The sequence below is a fragment of the Oryctolagus cuniculus genome, chromosome 2 (genome assembly GCF_964237555.1).
Source record: "Oryctolagus cuniculus chromosome 2, mOryCun1.1, whole genome shotgun sequence".
Classification (NCBI taxonomy): domain Eukaryota; kingdom Metazoa; phylum Chordata; class Mammalia; order Lagomorpha; family Leporidae; genus Oryctolagus; species Oryctolagus cuniculus.
Window position 1 is genome coordinate 177,591,741 of NC_091433.1, and position 21,844 is coordinate 177,613,584.

General features: G+C 53.4%; 1 protein-coding gene across 6 annotated transcripts in view; it reads right to left on the bottom strand.

Moving 5' to 3' along the window:
* EFR3B (EFR3 homolog B) overlaps positions 1–21,844 on the bottom strand; it is a 135,126-nt gene that overhangs the window by 74,156 nt on the left and 39,126 nt on the right. For 2 of the 6 annotated variants that reach the window (XM_051840799.2, XM_051840794.2), the window contains exon 1: positions 1,717–2,203. In XM_051840799.2, the coding sequence (XP_051696759.2) occupies positions 1,717–1,723 (7 nt within the window). In that variant the 5' untranslated portion in view covers positions 1,724–2,203. Of the gene's footprint in view, positions 1–1,716; positions 2,204–5,179; positions 5,321–21,844 lie in introns of those variants that run through there. The other 4 variants (XM_051840808.2, XM_051840804.2, XM_070069348.1 and 1 more) reach the window with 4 other exon arrangements.

Here is a 21,844-nt window from a genome sequence, read left to right on the forward strand (position 1 = left end):
GCCCAGCCTCGGCGCGGCCTTCCTCCGTGTGGGCAGCTGCCCGGGGGATTCCTCCGTTAAAACCTCTCTGTGACTCATGCAGGGCGAGTGCCCTCTCTGTCTGCATCTGGGGAAATAAAAGCTTTATTTAAAGAGAAAGGAAAATCGGTGCCGAATCAGAGGAGAGCACTGAGACCCGTCGGCTGCCTGGCTCACCTCTACCCTGCTGGCCCTTCCTCCTCTTGCTTCATGCACAGACCCCCAGCTCCCAGCTGGCCTGGGTCAGCTGTCATATTCCCAGCTAAAATCCAACGGGCGGCGCGGCAGAACCAAGGCTCCGAATTCCGACCCACCCCGATGGACCTGTCCTAACTCCATCTCCACTGCAGGTGCCCCTGCAGTCACATGCTCCTATCAAGGGACCTGCAGCCTCAGGCTGCTGCTTCCTGTGCAGAGAAAGGGGAAAGCAGAGCGTTTTAAAGACAAAAGAAGCAGCTGTCTTCCGGGAGCCCCACCACCTCCCAGAAGCACCTGTCCCCACAGGTTAGCAGCTCCGCATCTGAGGTCCACATCCCCTCCCCCTCCTGGTGCATTCGAGAGGAACGACCCTTGCTAAGGGGCCTGCCGGCATCTCCGTGGTGTTTCACCAACTGGGCAGGGGAGGAACGGAGGAAAAAGTTGAGTCCCTCTCCCTCTACACTGGGGGAGCGGGGGAGGCGTGCTCAGCCATTGCTCAGCCTTCCCACCGCGCTCGCAGCTTCCTCTGCCTCCAACAAACTTTGTGACTCACGGTCGGCTCGCGGAGGGAGGCTGCCGAGCAGCCTCGGCGATGGGTTAAATTGGGAACGTGCCCTTCTGAGAACGCTCGCCCCTCAGGTGCAGCCTGGGTCCCACCTTGCGGTGGGGGAGGGAGGTGCGCGCAGCTTGAGCGCTTGCGCTGACCCCAGAACAGCTGCCAGGACCCGGTGCTGAAGGACCTGTGTCCGTGAGGGTCGCACACGCACAGCCCTGGACCTGGAGGCTCTGGAGGTCCCAGGGCTCCACTCCTCAGCGCCGCAGCGTGGGACCCAAAGCGCTCTTTTCCTCACCCTCACCGCCTCCAGCACCAGACGCACTGGTGGCAAACGACCAAGCGGAGCTGAGCGCGCCCAGGGTCTGCGAACTGTTGCACCTGGGCGGGGGCCGCGGTTGGGGGGCAGGAGGCGAGGTCAGAGCTGTGTCGCACCCTCCCCGCCGCAGACACATCGACAAGTTGGGGCCCCGGGTCCCCCTGGCGCGCGGCCGAGAGGAGGCCCCCAGCAGCGCTGGCGCCGGCGCCGCCTCTCCATCCTCAGGCCCGCAGCGAGCGTCTCCCCTTAGCCGCCGACCGGCTTCCCGCAGAAAACTCCCCGGCGCAAAGGCGCAAACCGCTGTTGTCCATCCTGCGAACGCGGTCACACGGCCACCTCCACCACCAGTGCCGGTTCCAGGGCCACCAGCTCGCGACCACTCCAGCCCCTGCCCACGGCCGCGGCGCCCGCCGGGCCCAAAGCAGCTCCGAAGACCCGGGCTCCCCGGCCCCGGGCATCTTTGTCCTCCCCGCACCGACGCGCGCGCACGGAGCGCCCGCAACCGCCCAGTCGGGCGCCGACCGGGCGCCCTCGCCTCTCGCCGGGGCCACGCAAAGGGGACAAGGGGCCCGCTGCTGGAAGTTTGCACAGCCGCCCCCGGACCCAGCCGGCGCACAGCCCTCCTTACCGTACATCTCGGCGGGGCGCGCGCCTCCCGGGAGGCCGGAGTCGCCGCGTCGTTCGCAGCCAGCCCCCGGCGGCGCCGCCTTTCATTCACCGCGGGGCGGAGGCTGGCGGCGGCCAGAGAGGCCGGGCGGGCGGGAGCAGCTCAGGGGCCGGCCGGGGCGGGACGCAGCCGGGAGCCGCCAGCCCATTCAGAGTCCAGGCCGCCGCGCCGCCCCCAGCTCGGCTCCCTGGGCGAGGCTGCGCGCAGGGGCGGGGGCTGGGCCGAGGCCACGCCTCCCACGGCTCGGCCCGCCCCCGGCCCCGCCCCGGCCCGGCCCACACCCGGGAACCCCTAGCCCAAGGTTCGCCTTCTATGAGGCCGTGGCCGGGTAGCCCGGGCGGCGGGATCTCCTGGGGAGTCACGCACCTGGGGAGTCACCCACCCCAGACCCCCATTCAGGTCGACCGTTGGGATCTCCCCTGACCAGCAGGCCCCGGGGTCAGGGGGGCGCTGGGAGCTGCCGCTGGACCCCTCCCCCAGCTAGGTCCGGGTTGTGTCGGGGGCTCGAGGAGGACGAACGGCGCAGAACCCGCTGCCCTGTCCCGGCTCCCTTAGCTAAGCCCCATTATGTAAGAAAGCCCTCCGGGCGCGCTGGCCAGGTGCTGGCCACCTGGTCCTTCCCAGGCAGGAAACGCACCGCACCTGCTTTTCCTCTCCCAGACTGATGGGTGTGATTTGCAGCTTTGCAGCCAGGATCTCTCGGGCTGCGCCCCAGGGCTGCCTTGAATTCCACCTCTGCATCTGCGGTCCCACGTGTTGGGACGCGGGCCCCACGCCCCAAGGTCTTTCCCGGCCTATCTCAAGACTTCCCTGCCGCGTCTTACCCAGCCAGCTCTGCGGCTCACACTTTGGATACCTATGGTGTAGTTTGTCCTCTAGCCCCATTGAGCTGGGGTTTTTTCCGCTGCTAATAGAAATCTGCTAGAAGTCGGGGTGGGAAGGACCTGCCCTGCCTGTCTGTAGGGGTCCTTTACCACCACTTCTGAACCTCAGCACTCTTGAGAAATTGGAATAAAACTTACATAAAAGTACACAGTGGTCACTGTGGTCACTAGTTCCTTTCCTTCCTTCCTTGCCCAAGGTAGGACAAAGCAAGAGAGAGTCCAGATTGTCAGACTCTTGAACAGTGCTCTCTCTCTGCTGTACCCCAAACCCGTGTTTCCTCTTTCTCACTGCCTGTCTCCCACTCCCTAGCTGTTCCCAGTTTGTTCCTGTCCCTTTACCTCTTTCCCTACCTAGCAGCATGCCAGCTCTGAGATGGCTCTGGATGTCGCATTTACTCTTGACCTTGGGCGACTCAGGAAGCTCCGCGTCTGTTCTCCAGCACCCAGTGGGATGGCACTGAGGCCTGCTGAGAGCCAGGCCTGAATGCGGGCAGGAGGCAGAACCTGGGGTGCAGCTGGATCTGGGCAGGCGGAGATCCTCCCACCCCACGGTTCTGCTGCACACAAGCTGTGCTCGAGGGAATGGCCTGGTGTCTGTGCGGTGTTTGTTTTCAAGGACTGAAACTGCTGTCAGGGAGCCCCGGCTGACTCCTGATAAAAAGGTTACATGACAGGGCCGGCGCTGTGGTGCAGTAGGTTAATCCAAGTCCTTGGGCCCCTGTACCCATGTGCGAGAACCGGAAGAAGCTCCTGGCTTCGGATCGGGTCAGCTCCGGCTGTTGTGGCCATTGAAGGAGCGAACCAGCGGATGGAAGACCTCTCTCTCTGTCTCTCCCTCTCACTGTCTGTAACTCTACCTCTCAAATAAATAAATAAAATCTTTAAAAGAAAAAAAGGATACATGACAAGGAAGGAACCCCGCCAATTCTGCATGACAGACACAGCCCTCCATGAGGGGGCTCTGGAAAGTATGAGCATAGTGAAATTAAAAATAAGCTCATTTTGGTGCAAAAAGTTTTGAGTGCAGTGTGCTACAGCAGAGTGGAGGGGCAGGAGTGTGTACCCTGTGAGGCCGCCAAGGTGGGGCGGGGCTGCTGGCAGGGTTTTGGGTACCCAGCCCAGCTCCAGGGTTGCCAGATTCAGCAAATAAAAATACAAAGCGCTGGAAAAGATGTGAATTTCAAACGAATATGAGCAATTTGTAATGCATGCCCGTATAGTTACTCGGGACATACTTGCACTGAAACTTGCTGTACAGCTTTTGCTAGCATCGTCCTCTGGGGGGCGCTCTGGAACCCCGCGGCTCCCTCCCCACCCATTTTGTGCTCCTGTGGTTCCTTAGGGGGCAGTGGTGGGGTCATCTGGCCAGCCTGCACCCTTTGGCAGCGGTGCTCTGGCCAGAGGGCAGGGGCCCTGAATATGCCAGCGGGAACCCTTCCAAGAAGTAGCTTCTCAAATCCGCCCTCTCCCCTGCAGGAACCAGAAGAGGCTCACGGTCTCTGACCTGCCCCGGGCTCAGCAGGCAGCACCGCCCTCCAGGCTCCACAGTCTCAGTGGCGAGGGGACCCAGCCCACCCCCAGCTTCTTTGAGACGTAGTCGGCCATGCAGGACCCTTTCCTCCATGGCTGCCTGAGGATCCAGACCAGGCTCTCCAGGCCAGTAACTCCAGTGATTCCAGACCAGGAAGCTCATGACCAGGAACACACATGGTCACTGATGTCCTTCACCCCAGGGAGGCTGCAGTACCTGCGACAGAACTCAGGGCAAACTAGCAATGTACAGGACCACACGGAATGCCATCTTTTTTGAAAGATATACGCATTTATTTATTTGAAAGGCAGCATGACAGAGAGAGGGAGAGAGAGAGAGAGAGAGAGAGATGCCTTTCATCTGCCAGTTCCCTCCACAAATGCCCAAAATAGCTGGGGCCAGGCCAGGCAGAAGCCAGGAGCCAGGAACTCCATCCGGGTCTCCTACCTGGGTGGCAGAGGCCCAAGCATGTGGGCCACCCATCATCCACTGCCTTCCCACATGCTTAAGCAGGAAACTCTATAGACAGAGGAGCAGCTGGGACTCAAACCGACACTCTGACATGGATGCAGGCGTCCCAAGTAGCAGCTTACCCCACTGTGCCACAACGCCCACCCCAGACATCATTTCTGTACCTGGATTCAGAACCCATATTGGGGGTGGCATGACAACTGGTTTTGACATGATCTGAGAGTCCTTGGATTATGCAAAGAAAAACGAAACCAAACAGATTGCAAGGCATGGCCTGGATGAGAGGTAAACAAGAAAGCAGCCAGAGGAGGGCAAGAGCAGAATGAGGACAGTCAGGCGAGCGGCGAGACCCAGGCTGCTGCCGGCGAAAGGGAGCTGGAGCTTGGATAACAGCAGGAGTGAAGCTTCTGCAGCGACTTTATTTGTGCTGACTGTGGATTTTTCATAAGGGATGCGTTAGCTGTAAAAGCAATGCAGACACACACGCACACATGCAGGAAATGGTGCTGCCGAAGGCTAGAGCAGTGCTGTTACTCACTTCAGAGGAGAGTGAGACTTGGTGGGAAACAGGCTCCGGCTCCCCACCTACACCGGAAGCGCAGGTCGTCTCAGGAGTCCCCACGTGCAGAACAGTGCGCTTACGAGGAGACACCAGGCAGAGATCGGCTACTCGGCTGCACTGCGGAAAGGACGGGAAGTCAGAGCCGAGATTCCCATCTCAGGCAGGTTCTTACTGTGAAAATCCGAGTGATGGTGAGGGCTACGACAAGGAGGGATTTGGAAAGGAAATCACCACCCGTGCCCCGAGTGCAACAGGTGTGTGCCGGGCCCTGCACTTATAAGCTAGCACCTTGGCTGCCCAGTGGGGTAAGCACAGTACCACTGCTCCCTTTTCCTAGCTGGAAAACCAAGGCCGGAGAGGCTGGGACTCAGAGCGCGGCCACACCGCGCTGGCCTGTGGCGCATACCTGCAGACCCTAACAACCGCACGTCACAGCAAGTGGTCTTCCTGGCAGCCTACACCCCCCTGTCCCATCCCTCCCTCACCTGCCTTTGCACCTCTGCCTCCTCCATATTTCACTTCCCCAGTTAGGGTTTAGGGGGGCTGGTCTCAGGCAATCCAGATGCGAAACCAGGGCATTAATTTCCAGCTCCTTCCTAGGTCTCAGCAGCAGTGTCCCCCCCACCCCTCCGGGCAATGCCACAGCTGGAGGGGGGCGGGGTTTGTCTTGGGCTGATTGATCAGGCCGAAGAACTAAGCCTTAAAAAGTGCACCCCGGCTAACATGGTCGCCCTGAGAACTTCCTTTGCTGTTTGAAAGTAACAGTGACCCCCTCTGCCAGAGCCAGCCCCACAGAAAGACCCAGGATCTCCCCAGACCAAGCTGGGGCTGCATTTCCCTGTGGTCCAGAGAAAGTGAGGCCTAGCAGTGGCAGGCCCTGCATAGCATTGACAGGAGACCGGGGAAGCTGCACTCAGACTCCCGGCGTCACTGTCCGCGGCACAGGGCACACAGCCTGCGCTCAGCTGTGTCTGCGCAGACGCTGGGCTCCCCCAGTCAGCCACCTGGCTGCCGCATCTCCTTGCTCCAGGCACCAGCCCTGAGCGGCCAAGAGCTTTAAAGCACCTTCTGGAAAGACAGAAAAGGGAAGAAGACGACAGCTCCAGGAAATAGAGCTTTGGGAAAAAAAACACTCAGGAGACCTGAGAAAGGGCCTAGGGAGATCCCAGGGGGAGAAGCAGCCCCTAAGGACAGGTCACGTAGCTGTTAGCTGTGAGGCTGGAAATAGAACCTGGGATTCCTGACTTGGGGCTGTTTGACTTGAACTCCCAGCACTTCTCCCTTAAAGCAGGGTAACTACCTTGACCTATTTCTTGGAAGCCACAGGGGAAGCAGAGCCAATCAAAACAATGCCGCCGCGCAAGGGTGAGGAACGCACCTCCACAGCACAGACAACAGCTCAGGAGCCCCGGCAGCAGGGCGTGCTCTTGTCACCAAGGTTGCTGAGAGCCAACTTGGGCTGCGGGAGGAGAGACGTGGCGGGGAGATAAGGAGTGCAGGGGAGGGGGAGGTTCCAGGGAGGGGGAGGACAGAGCTGCTGCTGCCAGGAACAGGGCCTGAGCATCCGGAGTGGAAAACACTGCCACACAACAATTTGCCAAGCAGGTTTGGCCGCAGCGCGTGGGGAGTTGAGATGCAGATTGGTACAGAACTGAGGTTTAGAAGCACAGCAAATCTGCCAGCCACCATGCTCTGTACAAGCTGCGGCTTGCCCTCCAATCCAGGTGGAGCCAGGTCGCCTGTTTCAGCTGCTACCCTCTTTGGTCCCTGGAGCTCAAATCCAAGTCCACTTGCTTCTGGTGAAAAGCACAAGCGTTGCCTTGCTAATACCCTGACTTTCTAGGCTACACTAGGAAGTCTTGTCTTTCTAAGCTCTCCTTGCCGCCAGCTGCCAGGAGGCTCCTGTTCCCCATCCGCGGCCCTTCCTCTCCGGCCTGTTCCACGCTTGCTTCCGGTTGGGGGGCGGTTCTCACGCCCACCCATACTCTGAAGGCCTGGAAGGCCCGTGTGTCATGTCATCTGTTCTTCCTACTGATGGCATGTCTTGGAAGAGAAAGGGAGAATGAGAAGTGAATGACTGGCCAGATAGGTGGTCTCAAGGGCTCAGGTCTGGTTGTCTGGGCTGTGGCTAATGAGAACTAAGCTTCCTCCCAGCCAGGGGGATGGGCTGCCAACCTCCTCAAAGAGCAATTCTAACAAAACTGAAACAGAGACAGAAAAACACCTCCAGGAAATTGTAAACGTGGCTCCTCAGGAAAACACAGAAAACACGAGAGATGCTACACTGAAACCAGGAAGAGCCCTCCGACTTCAGTGGGGCTTGATGCCAACGCTCCAAGGATGCTGCCCTTGTCCATTTGAGCCAAACCCTGTCCCTTGCCTATTTACTGCCCTGAGCTGGGTTTGGACCCTAAAATCATCCCTCTTTCCCACTAACGGATGCTGACTTCTACTTCCACTAGCAGCTCTGTGGCCAAGCAGCCCTGGCCGTGCCCACTTTCCCTCTGTGCATGCTCTGCTGCCTGGCCATGGGACGCCTCCTGCATACTCAGCCCCAGTTCTCAACTTCGGACTCTCTAGCCCACTCTCACTTTTCTGGCTCAGGACAGCCCACTGCGGCCTCACAACACGGCCTGGGGAGAGGAGACCCAGCAGCTCTCCAAGGGGAGGCTCAGACATCCACATCCCACCATGCACGCAACAAGGGAGACCACGGAGAAGCTGGGAAGCCCTGAGTTCCTGACGCCCGGCAGGTTGGGATTCACTCCTACTCTAAATTAGGGAACATGCATTTATTTATTTATTTATTTGACAGGCAGAGTGGACAGTGAGAGAGAGAGACAGAGAGAAAGGTCTTCCTTTTTGCCGTTGGTTCACCCTCCAATGGCCGCTGCGGCTGGCGCACTGCGGCCGGCGCACCGCGCTGATCCGATGGCAGGAGCCAGGAGCCAGGTGCTTTTCCTGGTCTCCCATGGGGTGCAGGGCCCAAGCACCTGGGCCATCCTCCACTGCACTCCCTGGCCACAGCAGAGGGCTTGCCTGGAAGTGGGGCAACCGGGACAGAATCCGGCGCCCCGGGAACATGCATTTATTGAGAGCTTGCTACCCACAGGAGAGCCTGTTAGACACAGTGGGGAAGAGAAGGCACATCCCTGACACCCAGAAAACTCAAAGTCTAGCCGAGAAGGTAAGTCAGGATGAAAAATGATGTCTCTGAAGACAGCTGAAGATGGAGCCCTCAGAGAAGTCTGCCTGGGTGGCCTGGGGGAGGCACGGGAGACTTCCGGGAAGGAATCGGTGGGTGGAGGCAGGAAGAGGCCTTCTAGGGCGAGCATAACGTGAGCAAAGACTGGTGTTGTAAGTCATGGATATTTACGGAGAACTGCAAATGGCTCACTTGATGGGGACATCCACTAACCAAAAGATGTGGTGAGAGACATGGCCTAGAAAGGCAGGCTTGGGCCCAGTGACCAAAGACCTGGAGTTCTCAGTGGCAAAAATCCTTCTGGCAGTTGTCAGTCGGATGGGAATACCAACAGAGGGAACTCTGCAATACGGTGGAGGCTGGCTGTGGAGCGAGAAGGCCAGCGGCCACCAGACGCATCTCCCCATGACTCAGGACCGCTCCTTTCAGAAAGAGGGCCCCCGGCTTTGGGAGCACGGAAGATGCACACAGGGCTGTGCACACAGCCTGGCCCCTCCTCGTGCTTCCCAGCAGAGACTGGCAAAGGAAAAATCCTTCTGACTGCCGATGCCCATCCTCCCCTGCTTAGGAAGTGGCCCTTAGGGTGGCAAGAGATGGGCCATGCACACCTTCTCCCGTGGTGGTGCCCATGGCTTTGGAGGGCTCAGCCGGGTCCAGGGGACAGGAGACAAACTGGACCCTCGGGCCTCACTCTGGCTGTCAGCTTCATGGGCAAGGGGGGGAAGGAGTCCACTCTGGCATCTACATCACCTTGCTTGCCACATTGGGGCTTTTTACCCAGAGACTGGATGCAGGGGCCCTACTCTGAGGTCAAGAGGAGGAAGTCATTTGCAACCAGTCCTGTGTCATCTCTCAGGAACCTAAGAGTGGCAGGAGGCAGCTGGACTAAGCACAGGGCCAGCCAAGAAAAGGGAGAATGCAAATGGTGACCTTCAGGTTTAGGGGCCGGGGAGGGAAAGGATAAGAGAAGGGAATTGGTATTTGCCAAGTTCCCACTAGGTGTTATACATGGCACTAGCCCAGTGCCTGGTGCCTGGCACATGGTAGACACTCAACACGTACTCAATGGATGAAGTATCTCCAGCTAAGGCTCACAGCAGCCCTGTGGCTCTGGCGGAATGAGGAGGTTCATTTTTAAATAGACATCCCCGGTGTCACACAGCAGGTGCTAGGAGCAGGGTTGCAGACTCCTTCCTTCGAGCTGTTTTCTTCCTTCTGTTTCTCACCAGATTACAAGTAGTTAACTGCAAGTTCGCCATGCGGCAACAGATGAGGAAGGCACTGCCACTCTTCTAAGAAAGAGCCGGGAACTGAAGGGGGTTTTCACAAAGGGCTTCCCCAACAACTGGCATCAGCACCCCCTGGAGAGCTCACCAAAGGGCAGATTCTTGAGCCCCACCCCCAACCCATGCAAGCGGAAGGCTGAGTCCTGCAGGCAGAAGGCCCTGGCGGGTGTGGTTGGGAGAATGTGACGGTGCGCAGAGGAAGAGGCCAAGGCCACCGAGCAAGGAGGAGGCTGTCCCAGGATAACTGAGTGGTGGTGGAGGGGCCGCTGCCAAGGGGAAACAGGACTGGGTCTGGCGTGGGAGCCTCAGAGGTGGCAGATGCTTTCCTGACCAGGGGATGAGAATAGCACCACAACTGAACACAGTGATGGACAGATGTGTGGTTCAGAGCAAAGTCGTTCATGACTCCACCTGAGATGCGACAGCGGAGAGGCCATCGGACCAGGAAGCTGTTCTTTACAGTGGGTGCCTCGAGCATCAGGGACGCCCAGGGACGAAGGCGCATGGGTGGTCTCACACTCTCAGAAGCCTGCACTGACACATCTCAAGCCCTACCCTCCTCTCCTGCCTTGCCCTCCGGCTGTAAGAACGGGTGCGAGGCAATCAAGCAGCGGGTCAGGATGAGCTTGGGGCAGGGGTGGTCTGTGACTTTGGCAGTAGACTTGAAACAAGCAAGTCCTCAGGACTTGGGCACCCGGAGCAGCAGAGAGGGTACTCCTGTCCCTGTGGCAGGTGTGTTCCAACAGAGGACGGTGTATCAGACCTCAGAGCTCAACGTCTTCAGATAAACCTGCCAGTTCCCTTTGTTCTTGTGTCTGGCTCCCCGCAGTCTTTTGGTTATATTGTAGCTAGCTAATCAGTCAATCTGAACATTCCAGTCCTTTATGCACTTACGTTTCTAACTGTACTTGGGCACTCTGGAAACATCCATTCCTTGCAAATCTGCTGAACAAGACACATGTCCAAGAGTCTGGTCACCTCTGTCCCTTGCTGCCTGTCCCGTGAAGGTGTCCTGCCTTTCAGATATTCTGCTTCCTCTACCTCCTGTTCACCTCTCTAATAAGCCAGTAATTGCAAAAGGGATCTCAATGATACATGTGCATGTAATTTAACTCAAAGCCAATCCTATGAAGGCCTCTCTACTTGCCTTCCAACCTTTTAATTTTTCCCAAAGAAACAAAGGAAGGCAATTTTTGAAAGTATTTCTGACCATCTTATTGTAACTAAGGAAACTCTGGGAACATTCAGTGACGTGGTATTAGTGTAGGTTTTGTAATAGCCAAGGAAGCATATTGGATAAAGCAGATTCGTAACCTAAACTTCAGGAAAACAAGACACATAAAGCAACAATTCCTCTGACAACTGAAAACAGGAATGGGTGTTTGACCTGGTGGTTGGGCCGCCAGTTGGGATGCTTACATTCTCATATCCAAGTGCCTGGGTTCTAGCCCCACCTGTGCTCTTGATTCTAGCTTCCTGCTACTGTGCATCCTGGGAACCACCCGATGATGGATGCAAGCAATCGAGGTCTCTGTCGCCCATGTGGGAGACCAGGATTGAGTTCCTGGCTCCCAGTCAGTGTGGATATCTGGGGAGGGAAACAGCAGAGGGGAGCCCCATCTGTCAGTCTGCCTATCCACCTCTCTCACTCACTGTCTCTCTGCCCCTGGGAAAAAATACACTCACACCCTTCCAAAGAGGGAAAAACCCTAAGCATGTCAGGGTTTCAACTCCAGATCTAAGATCTCAAAGTGGTATTCATCACTCTTCACGGTTGCATTGTGATCTTGTGTCAAATTTGTATCATATAAACCAAATTATAGGGGCTGGTGCTGTGGTGCAGTAGGTTAATCCTCTGCCTGCAGCGCCGGCATCCCATATGGGCACTGGTTCTAGTCCTGGCTGCTCCTCTTCCCATCCAGCTCTCAGCTATGGCCTGGGAAAGCAGTGTTAAGATGGCCCAAGTCTTTGGGCCCCTTCACCGGCATGGGAGACCCAGAAGAAGCTCCTGGCTCCTGGCTTCGGATCCGCTCAGCTCCAGCTGTTGCAGCCATTTGGGGAGTGAACCAGCGGAAGGAAGACCTTTCTCTCTGTCTCTCCCTCTCACTGTCTGTAACTCTACCTCTCAAATAAACAAAATCTTAAATTTTTTTTAAAAAATGAAAACCAAATTATAAAATTTAGCTACTATCAAAGTAATACAAATACAATTAGTAGATGGGAGCGAGAGAGGAAAATAGAAGGGATTTACTTAAAATAGATAAATAAAAGCACAGTCAGCCCTCTGTATCTGTGGGTCCTGCACCCATAGATTCAACCAATATTTGGAAAACATTTAGGATTCTTTTTCTTGTCATTGCTCCCTACACAATGCAATATGACAACCATTTACGTAGTGTCGCTCCCCGTCTTCATGGAGGAACGACACAGGACCCTGCGCTGTTCTTTTGTCTGCTCGGCCCTCCCCGGGTTTGCTGCTGGTTCTTCCCGGGTTGGCTGCCGTCCCTTCCACCTCCGTGGAAGGGCGGTTCCCCCTGCCACTTTCCCCACTTCCGCGGGGGAGCAGCACACTGCCAGCCGGCTCTCTCGGGGGCTGCACAGGTGTTCCTTCAGATGTTCCCCTTAGATGTTCCTGGTGCATGCCGTCTCTCTCCTCCTTTATAGTCCTCTTCCGCCAATCCCAACTCGGCTGCCCACACGCCGAGTACGCTGCTCTCCTCCAATCAGGAGCAGGATTAGCTCCTGGAGGTCATCACTCAAGTTGGCAAGAGGCAGCTGCGTAGAAGCTGTTACTCCCTTCTCAGCGCCATATTGTGGGAGAGCAGATGCATAGAATAAGTCTTAATTCCAGTAACTTAGTCTAGTCCGAGTTGCTCCCCACAACGTAGCATTTATAATGCTGTAGGGGTGCTAAGGAGTATAGAGGTGAGTATATGGAAGGATGTGCATAGATTATATGCACTTTAATACTGCATTTTATGTGTGGGACTTGAGCACTCAAAAGATTTTGATATTCTAGGGGCACTGGAACCAACCACCTACAGCCATCCCAAGGGACGAGCGTATTTGGCACCCCAAGGAAGGGACTAGGTAAAACTGACTCTGCAGCAGGCATGTCCCTGTAATTGGTTAACATAGAGCCTCCATCCCATCACTCTGGGTGTTTGTTCAATCCCATCGCACAAGCGCTGGGAAGGAAGCTGAGTGAGAAATCCGTTCATCTGATTAATTGGGCCCAACCCCTTAGCTCATTCCACATTTTTCTCTCCCCAGTGACATTCCCCAAAGGGACAACATCACTTCTGAACAATAACTCATTCAAAATATCCCTAGCTCAAAACTATTTTGCGGTCTTGTTCCAAGTCCCCTAACGGAAGAGTCAACACGTCAGACATAACCGTGACTCACTGATAGTTCTTACTCTGGATCATCTCCTCTTGGAAGACAGAATGGACAGCGAGAGTTGCTGCGTGACGTTCTGCCCCGTGGGGGCACGTTCCTTCCCCCACAGTCCTTAAGAACTCACTGTGGGGATGCTACCAGACTCGGCTGGCGGGGAACTCCACACAACACCACCGATGTGGGCCGAGGGCAGCAAAGCAGCGGCGCTGGGGCGGTGGGAGTTGAGCAAACTTGCTGTGCGCCGTCATTTACTGTGCCTGCGGGACCTGCTCGGACCTGCGCTCATAAACACCGCTTTCCAGCGCGGCGCAAACACGTCCCACTTAGATCAGAGGCTGTTTCTGTGAGCGTGCCTGTCTGAGAACGCCCGCTTCAGCTCATACTTAGGAGCAGAGGACATCGTTACGAATGAACGCAGGGGTCCTACACCCCACAGTGAGGCAGGCTCTGAACAAAACGTCCCCAGGACCTGATTCTCACAGACCCCCACCCTGACCTGGAGGACGCAGCAATACTGAGCACGCTGGAGAAACGCCAGCAGCTGAGAATCAGCGTCTAATAATCCATTTCCCCAGCCCAAGTTACCTTGGTACATGGCTGCAGGAAACATCCGTGGGCACTGGCTGCGGCCACAGGTTGCTTCCCAGAAGCACCCAGGTCTTCCCTCTGTTCCTGGAGTCTGGGGCCTGGTGTCTGCTGTGGGGCCGTGACTCTGCCAGGGTGATCTGACCTCAGTCCGGACTTCCCTCAGCAGACTTGGAGTATCATTTTAAATTATTTTAGTTATTTAAACAAATATTTATATTTTATTTAGATATAAATAATTGTATTTATAAGTATAAATTTACATTTACATTCAAACATACTCATTTACAAATTTTAAAATTTGATACGCAGATACACACAGACACACAGGATCAGAGAATGCAACCTCGCAGTGGCTCACTGCCCAAACACCCACGATGGTAGAGGGAGATTGAAGCGGGGAGTCAAGAACTCAGTTCAAATCTTCCTTGTGGGTGGCAGGAACCAGTTACGTGAGTTGTGCCCGCTGCTTTCCAGCATCCACATTAGCAAGAAAAAGGAGCCGGGAGACAGAGGCAGGAACTGACCCCAGCTGCTCCGATGTGGGGCAGAGGCGTCCTCATCTGCGTCTGAATCACTAGGCCAAACACCACTCCTAGAATATATGTTTATATATCTGTAGCTGGTCATTAATGTTGGTACTGAAGACCACGTGATCAGAAAGTCTTTTGAAGTCCTGCAGCTTCCGACGATCCCGCTGGCCTTTCTGCCCCGGACGGGATTCCTGACCTCTTATTGCCGGCAGCCACGTGCTACCACTTGGCCTCTGCCCACCCAGGACCTATCCACCGCCCTGGAGATAAGGAGAACCATTCAGCTTATCACTTCCATCGCATTCCTGGCCCACTTGAACAGTCACGAGAGCATTCTCGAGCACGCTGGTATTTTCTTCGTCTGCGTCGTCTGGCCCACCGTGGGGATGTAAAAAGACACACGAGAATGTCCTCAGCATGTCTATCTCCCGACATCTCTGAAGTCCTTCCTCAACACAGTGCCCCCCTAGAGCTCAGCCTTTGTTTGGCATTGTCCTCTCTTGTGACTAGGTTTCAGGAGACCAGCGAAGGCAAGATTGAGAACCACTTGCACTTACGCAAGTCGACATGCCAAATCCAAATTTCTAGAAAATATATTCATGTCAATAAAGTTAGGCTGAATCTGATATTCTGCCTTTTTTTCATTAGAAAACCTATTCCTATGTGACTTATGTGAATCAAAATCTGGCGAGTGTGTGTGCTCTGTGTGTGTGTGTGTGTGTGTGTGTTCCTTGTCCACCAGCTGAGCTAATCAGTACCTCTGAGGTAATTCATTCTAACTGCTCCCCCGAGCATGCTGGTCACTAATTCTAGGTACATGTTCGGAGAGAAGGACGAGAGAAGGAAGTTCAGCAGGAGGATAATTGGCTTCCTTCTGCAAAGTAGCAACTGAGGTCCCGCAGGTGCAGCCGCAGGTAAGGCAACAGTAACCTCATTAGACACACAGAAGCAGGTTCTGTTTCGCTGGCGATGGAGGCTTGGTGGGGCTGCGGGTGGAGTTCCCCCAGGTCTCCGCACCCATTCCCACCCCAGCTCTTGAGGAACAGCGCTTCCCTGCCTGATTCCCTCACACTCTCCCGAGAGACCCACTAGTGCTGTGAATTCCGCTGACTTTGTAATTTGGCAAATCAGGGAATCTGGCTTTCGGTGCTCTCTGTCCTGTGGCTGTAAGAATTGAGATTCTTTTTCGTTTAGTCTTCCAACATGCCTGTGTGTGATGAGCAGATAATTTCAGGATCTGAGCTTGTGTTTTTGTGGAAGCAGACGAGAGCCAGGAGAGGAAGCTGCATCAACCTGCAGAGCTTGAACTTCTCTTGACTTTCCTATGCTTTGCAGCAGCACATAGTTAGTTTTAATGAGCAGTGAGCCAGAATAATACCTACCTTCGAATTTTTTGTGCTTTTTGGGTCATGGACACATTGCCACTCTCTCCTGACAGGATTTTTACTGTTCCTGGTCCTCAGCAACCAGGGAGCCCGTCTCAGATCACCTCTCTTCTCTATTTCTCCTCAGTCCCATTGCCCGCAATCATCCCTGCACAACCATTGCTCTGTACCAACCAGGGGTCTTGGAGCAGATCACACACACCAACTCTGACTAGCTCAAGCAGAAAAGGAATTTACTGGAGCAGGGCATGGTAGTTCACGGAAGCAATGGGAAGTCCAAACACCACGATCAAAATCCAGCCAAGAGAGGTCAGGTCGGCAGCCAAATACCATCAGGATCACGCCACAGTATCTTGTCACCATCACTGGTACTGCCGCCCCAGCCACTTGCTGCAGCCACCCTCGGTGTCACTGACAAAGCATGCCCACTGCCATCCGTCTATACTCTCCACTGCACACTGCGGCAGCAAAAAACTCCCACCTCCTGTATCCTTGCATTACTCCCTCAGTATCTGAAATATTTGAAACCCTGTGGAGTAGCATGGGAGTCGCTGAGCCCAGATCAGACTCTCACCCCAAGAGAGAACCAGGAGGAAGCCCTGTTCCCACTTACTCCTAGACTGATGAGAAGGATGAGGGAAAATGTGTGTAGATTCTGCTCCCCTGAGGAAAAGTCTGCTACAGGCTTCAGCCAGAAAAGATTTAGGCCACATGTTGTAAGATGAGCATTAAAACCTACAGTAGGTGAGGTGACTTATTAAATTAATTATTTTAATAAACAAACCCTTCCATGTTTAGAGAAATTCCTTTCTAAGGAACTGAAAGGACTTGGAAAGGGGATTATAAAGTACCCATCAATATGGCTTAAAAACCTTTGAGAAATGAGAAAAGAATTGAAATAAAGTGAACTTGTAAGAAGGGGAATGAATTCTGCCAACTACCAGCTTGCTGTTGAATGTTGATAATGAGTAGAGTTGCTTACTGTGAACATTTGGAACCAGTATTTATTCAGAACAAATCACAGTAACCATTGTTATTTCCATTTTTGTTCAACTAAGATTTGTAGACTAGTAGTAGGCAATACAAGAATGTGATAGGACTGTGTCTTTATAACATTGAAAATGCCTTTATTTGCTTTTAATATGCAAATAAAACATAGTTAACTATTTTAAAAGGAAGATAGAGTTCCAGTGAAATTAACCCAAACTATCATATCTGCTTCCTTTTCACTAAAAAAAAATCATCAAGTTCTATTACACGCGTAAACAGGGATAAAGAGCTGAGGAGAGGGGACAACTGGACCAGAGAGGACAGCGCAGTTTTAGAAGGTGGCAAACAAATGGCTGAGTGATAACCGAGCTGGCAGAACAGCAAAGCCTGGAAGCAAGTGACTCCAGAAGGAGATGCCAACGAGAGCCAGACAATTTGAGGAACAGAACTCCAGAAATCCAAAGAATCACAGATAGCAAGAAGGCCAGGAGCAAGGAGCGGAGCCACCTAAAGCCACGCCCGCTGGCGTTTCTGATCGCTGGTCTACTGAGTCGCAGCCAGAGATCCTCAGACACTTGAGAAAAACATCTCACCCGAAAGACAGAGGACAAAACACCAGAGGAGTAAGCCGCAAGACTTGCAGAAAACAGCGACAATGCAAGTGACAGAAGCCAACTTTCTACGTGATGGCTTCCAAAAGCTCCTGGAAAATGTTCATGAAAAACTGTGCACAGCTGAACAATCTTTTTGCTCCAACATAAATATCTTCCATTCTCTATGCACTTTTTTGAAATACTCTGATTTAATATCTCCAGAGAGAGAGAAAAAATATCACGTCCTTAAAAAGAAGACTTTTACTCTGTGTTTGCAGAGCCATAGGATTCTATAATATGGGGAAAGGGAACCAGAGACAGACCTCCCGTGATCAAGGGCATTTTGCTTTATATATTGGGATTTTTAAAAATGCTTTAATTTTTTTTTAAAGGGCTCAACTGAACCAATTAGAGTTTTTGGCTGTAAGCAACAGAAGCGAATGCTGGATCAGTTCAGCCAACTGTAGTTCATTAGAAGGTTATGGGTAGTTCCTCAAATCAAAGGAATGGACGAGACATCAGAATGAGAAAGCGCAGGATCTGGGGCGCGCTGGGCTCCGGGCAGCAGGAGCGAACAGGTGGTGGACAGGGCACAAGAGCTGCGATGCAGCAGTTCCACCTGCTTCTTGCTCTGCAAAGCCCTTGAAGAGATGGTGCTGTTGGCATCGTAGCTCCAGTCAGGTACCCACCCTCTGGGCAGCGCAGCAGAATTTGTTTTGTGAGACAGTTTCACTAAAAGCCAGCCAGCAGGAAAGGGAAACCTGCCCTGCTCCAAGAGAGAGCGGTGTTACCAGGAGAAGGATGAAAACAGGAGTGAAAAAGCAAATCTTCACAGTATCTACGGCTAAAAATAAGTCTGAATACCATGAATATGTATATTTTTTGCAATGCAAAACTGTCCATCGAAAGTATGTATAAACACATATGATATCAACCATTCTTGTTGGACACGAAGGTTGCTTTTTTTTTTTTTTTTTTTTTTTTTGCTGCTATAAAAAAACACCTTAACAAACACCCTTAGAGCCCAATTTTTGCTGGCATCCTTATATAAGCAAAGGTAATTTTGGACATATATTACACCACCCTTGTTGACAGGATGGAGAGCTGCTGGCTGAAGGATTACTCAGGAAGATCATTGCTGACTTGCAGAGACTTTACTAAAGTTACATGGACTTTGCCCATGGGCTCTTTTTGTTAAACAAGTTAATACTGGAAGGTGAGTCAGAGGTGGTCCAGCGGAGGGGACAGGGAGAAGGGAGAGAGTTTCCTGGGCAGTGCATTCAAAATCCAGGACACGAGAGACAAGAGGGCACGGCTGGTCCTGGGCCACAGAACATTCACGTGGAGGGACCAACTGTGGGCCAGGGAAAGATGAGGCCTGGCACCACGTAGGGCCTGCCCATGGGAGGCCTCCAATGCAGAGGCCATTGTAAGGTGTTACACAGGCAGATAACATGGGCAGGGGCTTGGGGTCGGCGCTGTGGCGCAGTAGTTTGATCCTCCAACTGTGATGCCAGCATCCCATATGGGCACCGGTTCTAGTCCCAGCTGCTCCTTTTCCTTCCTGGCTCTCTGCTATGGCCTGGGAAAGCAGTGGAAGATGGCCCAAGTTCTTGGGCCTCTGCACCCACTGATGCTTGAAAATCAAACTGATATGATGCTATTTATTTATTTGAGAGGCAGAGTTACAGACAGAGAGAGGAAGAGAGGTTTTTAATCTGCTGATTCACTCCCCAAATGCCCCCAATGGCCAGAGCTGAGCTGATCCAAAGCCAGGAGGCAGGAGCTTCTTCTGGGTCTCCCATGTGAGTGCAGGGGCCCAAGTACTTGGGCCATCTTCTACTGCTTTCCCAGGCCACAGCAGAGAGCTGGATGGGAAGAGGAGCAGCTGGGACATGAACCGGCGCCCCTATGGGATGCTGGCTCCACAGGCAGAGGCTTAGCCCACTACGCCACGGCACGGCCCCACTTCTCTGATTGACGCCATTTATTCAACTGGTGTTCCAGTTTACTCCTTCGTTGGCTTCCTACTATGGAGGCTCAGCACTGGCCCTCTGCAGCTTGGCTCCACTCTCACTTCCTGGGCGCCGCTCCCCACACTTGCCTGCACAATTACAGGACTACGTGGGTCTGTCCATGGTGGTCAGGCGGTGGGTGCCCTGAAGTCACTCCTCTTTCCCAATACAGCATTTTGTCTGGAGTGAGCGGCTTTGTTGTATTGGCTGTCGAGCTTCTGGCGTCTCTATCACAAATGTAATGAGTTTTGTAACACTTCTCTGTGTCTGTCACGCAACCCAGGCTCTGTGGTATGGGACGCAGGCTTTTTATTTCAAAGGCGGAGAGAGATTGTTTTTATTTTTTAATCTAATGTCTCTTTAGAAGTTATCACTAATTGTGTGGTCAGGATTGGAATGAGACCGATACTGAAGGCGGGAGATCCATGAGAAAGCTGTTCAAAGAACTCCAGTATGCAATGGTGAAGGCTGAGGCATGGACCATGGAGGGAAGAGAGGACGGGTTTTCCAGGGAATGGTGAGCACACCTCTGGCCAGCTGCTGAGAGGGTTTCAGATGCTCCAGATAGATGATGGATCGCTGTGTTTACTGTGTGCATGTTCATCCCCATACGAATTAGAGAAACACGTAGCTAGCCTGTAGAACTGGTGACTTCCCAGGCAGTACTAAGACGAAACCAAAGCAGATACCTGGGCAAAGCTAAGCAACTCAGGGGCGTTGGAAAGCGCGGCGGGGCAGGGAAGTCCTGCATTCCCCACGCTGCCCAGGAGCAGCCAGACCTGCTCCCTCCCTTCCCCACCTCCTCCACCCTTCAGCTGCCCAGGATCTTGTCCCCGTTTGTCTTGTGTGTGAACCGCTTTCTCTCACCCTCTCCTCAATCCTGGCTTTTGCATTCTTCTGTGTGAGGTGAGTTTCAGAGCTCCTAATCGGCATTTTAGTTTTTTTAGATTGTAAACAAGTTACGCTTTATCTAGGCGCTCTCACTCCCCACACTGCCGTCTCTCCAGCCCCCGGGGTCTCCCTGCATCGTGGTGAATGCCCTCCCGGGCGTGGCACTGACTCCTCAGCGGAACAGAGCCGGGAACTCTGTTGCAGCAGCAGAACTGGCCGTGTTCAAACCACGCAGCTGAGCAGAAGGACCCGTGCCTGTGAACGTGGTGCCACGGCCCCGGGAGCGCCCTCCCTCTCTGCACTCACTGCGACAGCGCGTTCTCGCACACATCACTACTGCATGCGCCCACTCGGACTGGGTACGAGGAGCTGCCACACAGGTAAACAAGTACAACCCAACAGAAGATACAGACTGGCAGCACACATGCACACTGAAGTCACACTAAAACGACCCTAAAGGTAACCTTCTGTTTGGAGCTGGGATCTGGCTTGCTCCTCCAGCCTCAAGTCAGAGAACTGTATGATGCTTGGTTCAGGCCCAAGAGAATGAAAGTGGGACACGCGGTGACATCACAGCGGCCCTGAGCAAGCATGCAGGAGTCAAGGAAACCTGCTGTGCCCTCCTCTGCCTCAAGACCCCAGAGTCGCTCTGGAATGATCAATTCTGTCCCTACCACACAGTTCAAGGGAGATTTAATTCCATCATAACCATTGCACTGGGACAACAGTGACATGGGCAGCCAGAGTGCTGACAGCAATGTCCCTGGTGACCGGCAGCCCAGCTCTTGCCACCTCGTGTATGGAGGTCATTTCCCCAGCACCTCCCATGCCTCATTTTGACCATGAGCCGACGCAGCTTTTTCCTCTTGATCTGAGAGCACAGGATTCAGATGTTAGGAATCACAGGAGTATTGTGGGAGATTTCCAAGCACAATAGAAATGATTAGAAAAGAGTTCAAAAAAAAAAAAAAAGAAAAAGAAAAAGAAAGAAATAAAAGAGTTCATGAGGGGCCGACATTGTGGCATAGCAGGTTAGGCTGTAGCCTGCAGCGCCAGCACCCCATATGGGCACCAGTTGGAATCCCAGCTGCTCCACTTCTGATCCAGCTCCCTGCTAATGCACCTGGGAAAACAGCAAAAGATGGTCCAAGTCCCTGGGCCCCTGCACCCACGTGGGAGACCCAGAAGAAGCTCCTGGCTTTGACCTGACCTAGCCCCAGGCGTTGTGGCCATTTGGGGAGTAAGCCCGGGGACAGAAGATGTCTCTCTCTCTGCAACTCTGTCTTTCAAATAAATAAATAAATAAATAAATCTTTTAAAAAAAAGAGTTTGTGAGTGAAGCCTGTCACTATCCTTTCTTAACATCTAAAAATATATAAAATAATATAACTGAACAAAGTGTAAAAAAGGAAGGCCACAGAATGAGAAAATGGTTCATGACTAATATAACCCATAAAAACTTACATTCCTTAAAAATTAGATTTAATATTCTTTTACATGGCTAATCTTTAGATTTTCTTGGCAAAGGATCAGGTATAAAAAATAAGAATACACAATATTATACACACACAGGACAATAGAAACCATGACCTAAACTATCAGTAGAAATTAAATAAATACATGGGACTGGTGCTGTGGCACAGTGGGTTAAAGCCCTGGCCTGCAGTGCTGGCATCCTACATGGGTACTGGTTCAAGTCCCAGCTGCTCCATTTCCAATTTGGCTCCCTGGTAATGTGCCTGGAAAAGCAGCAGAG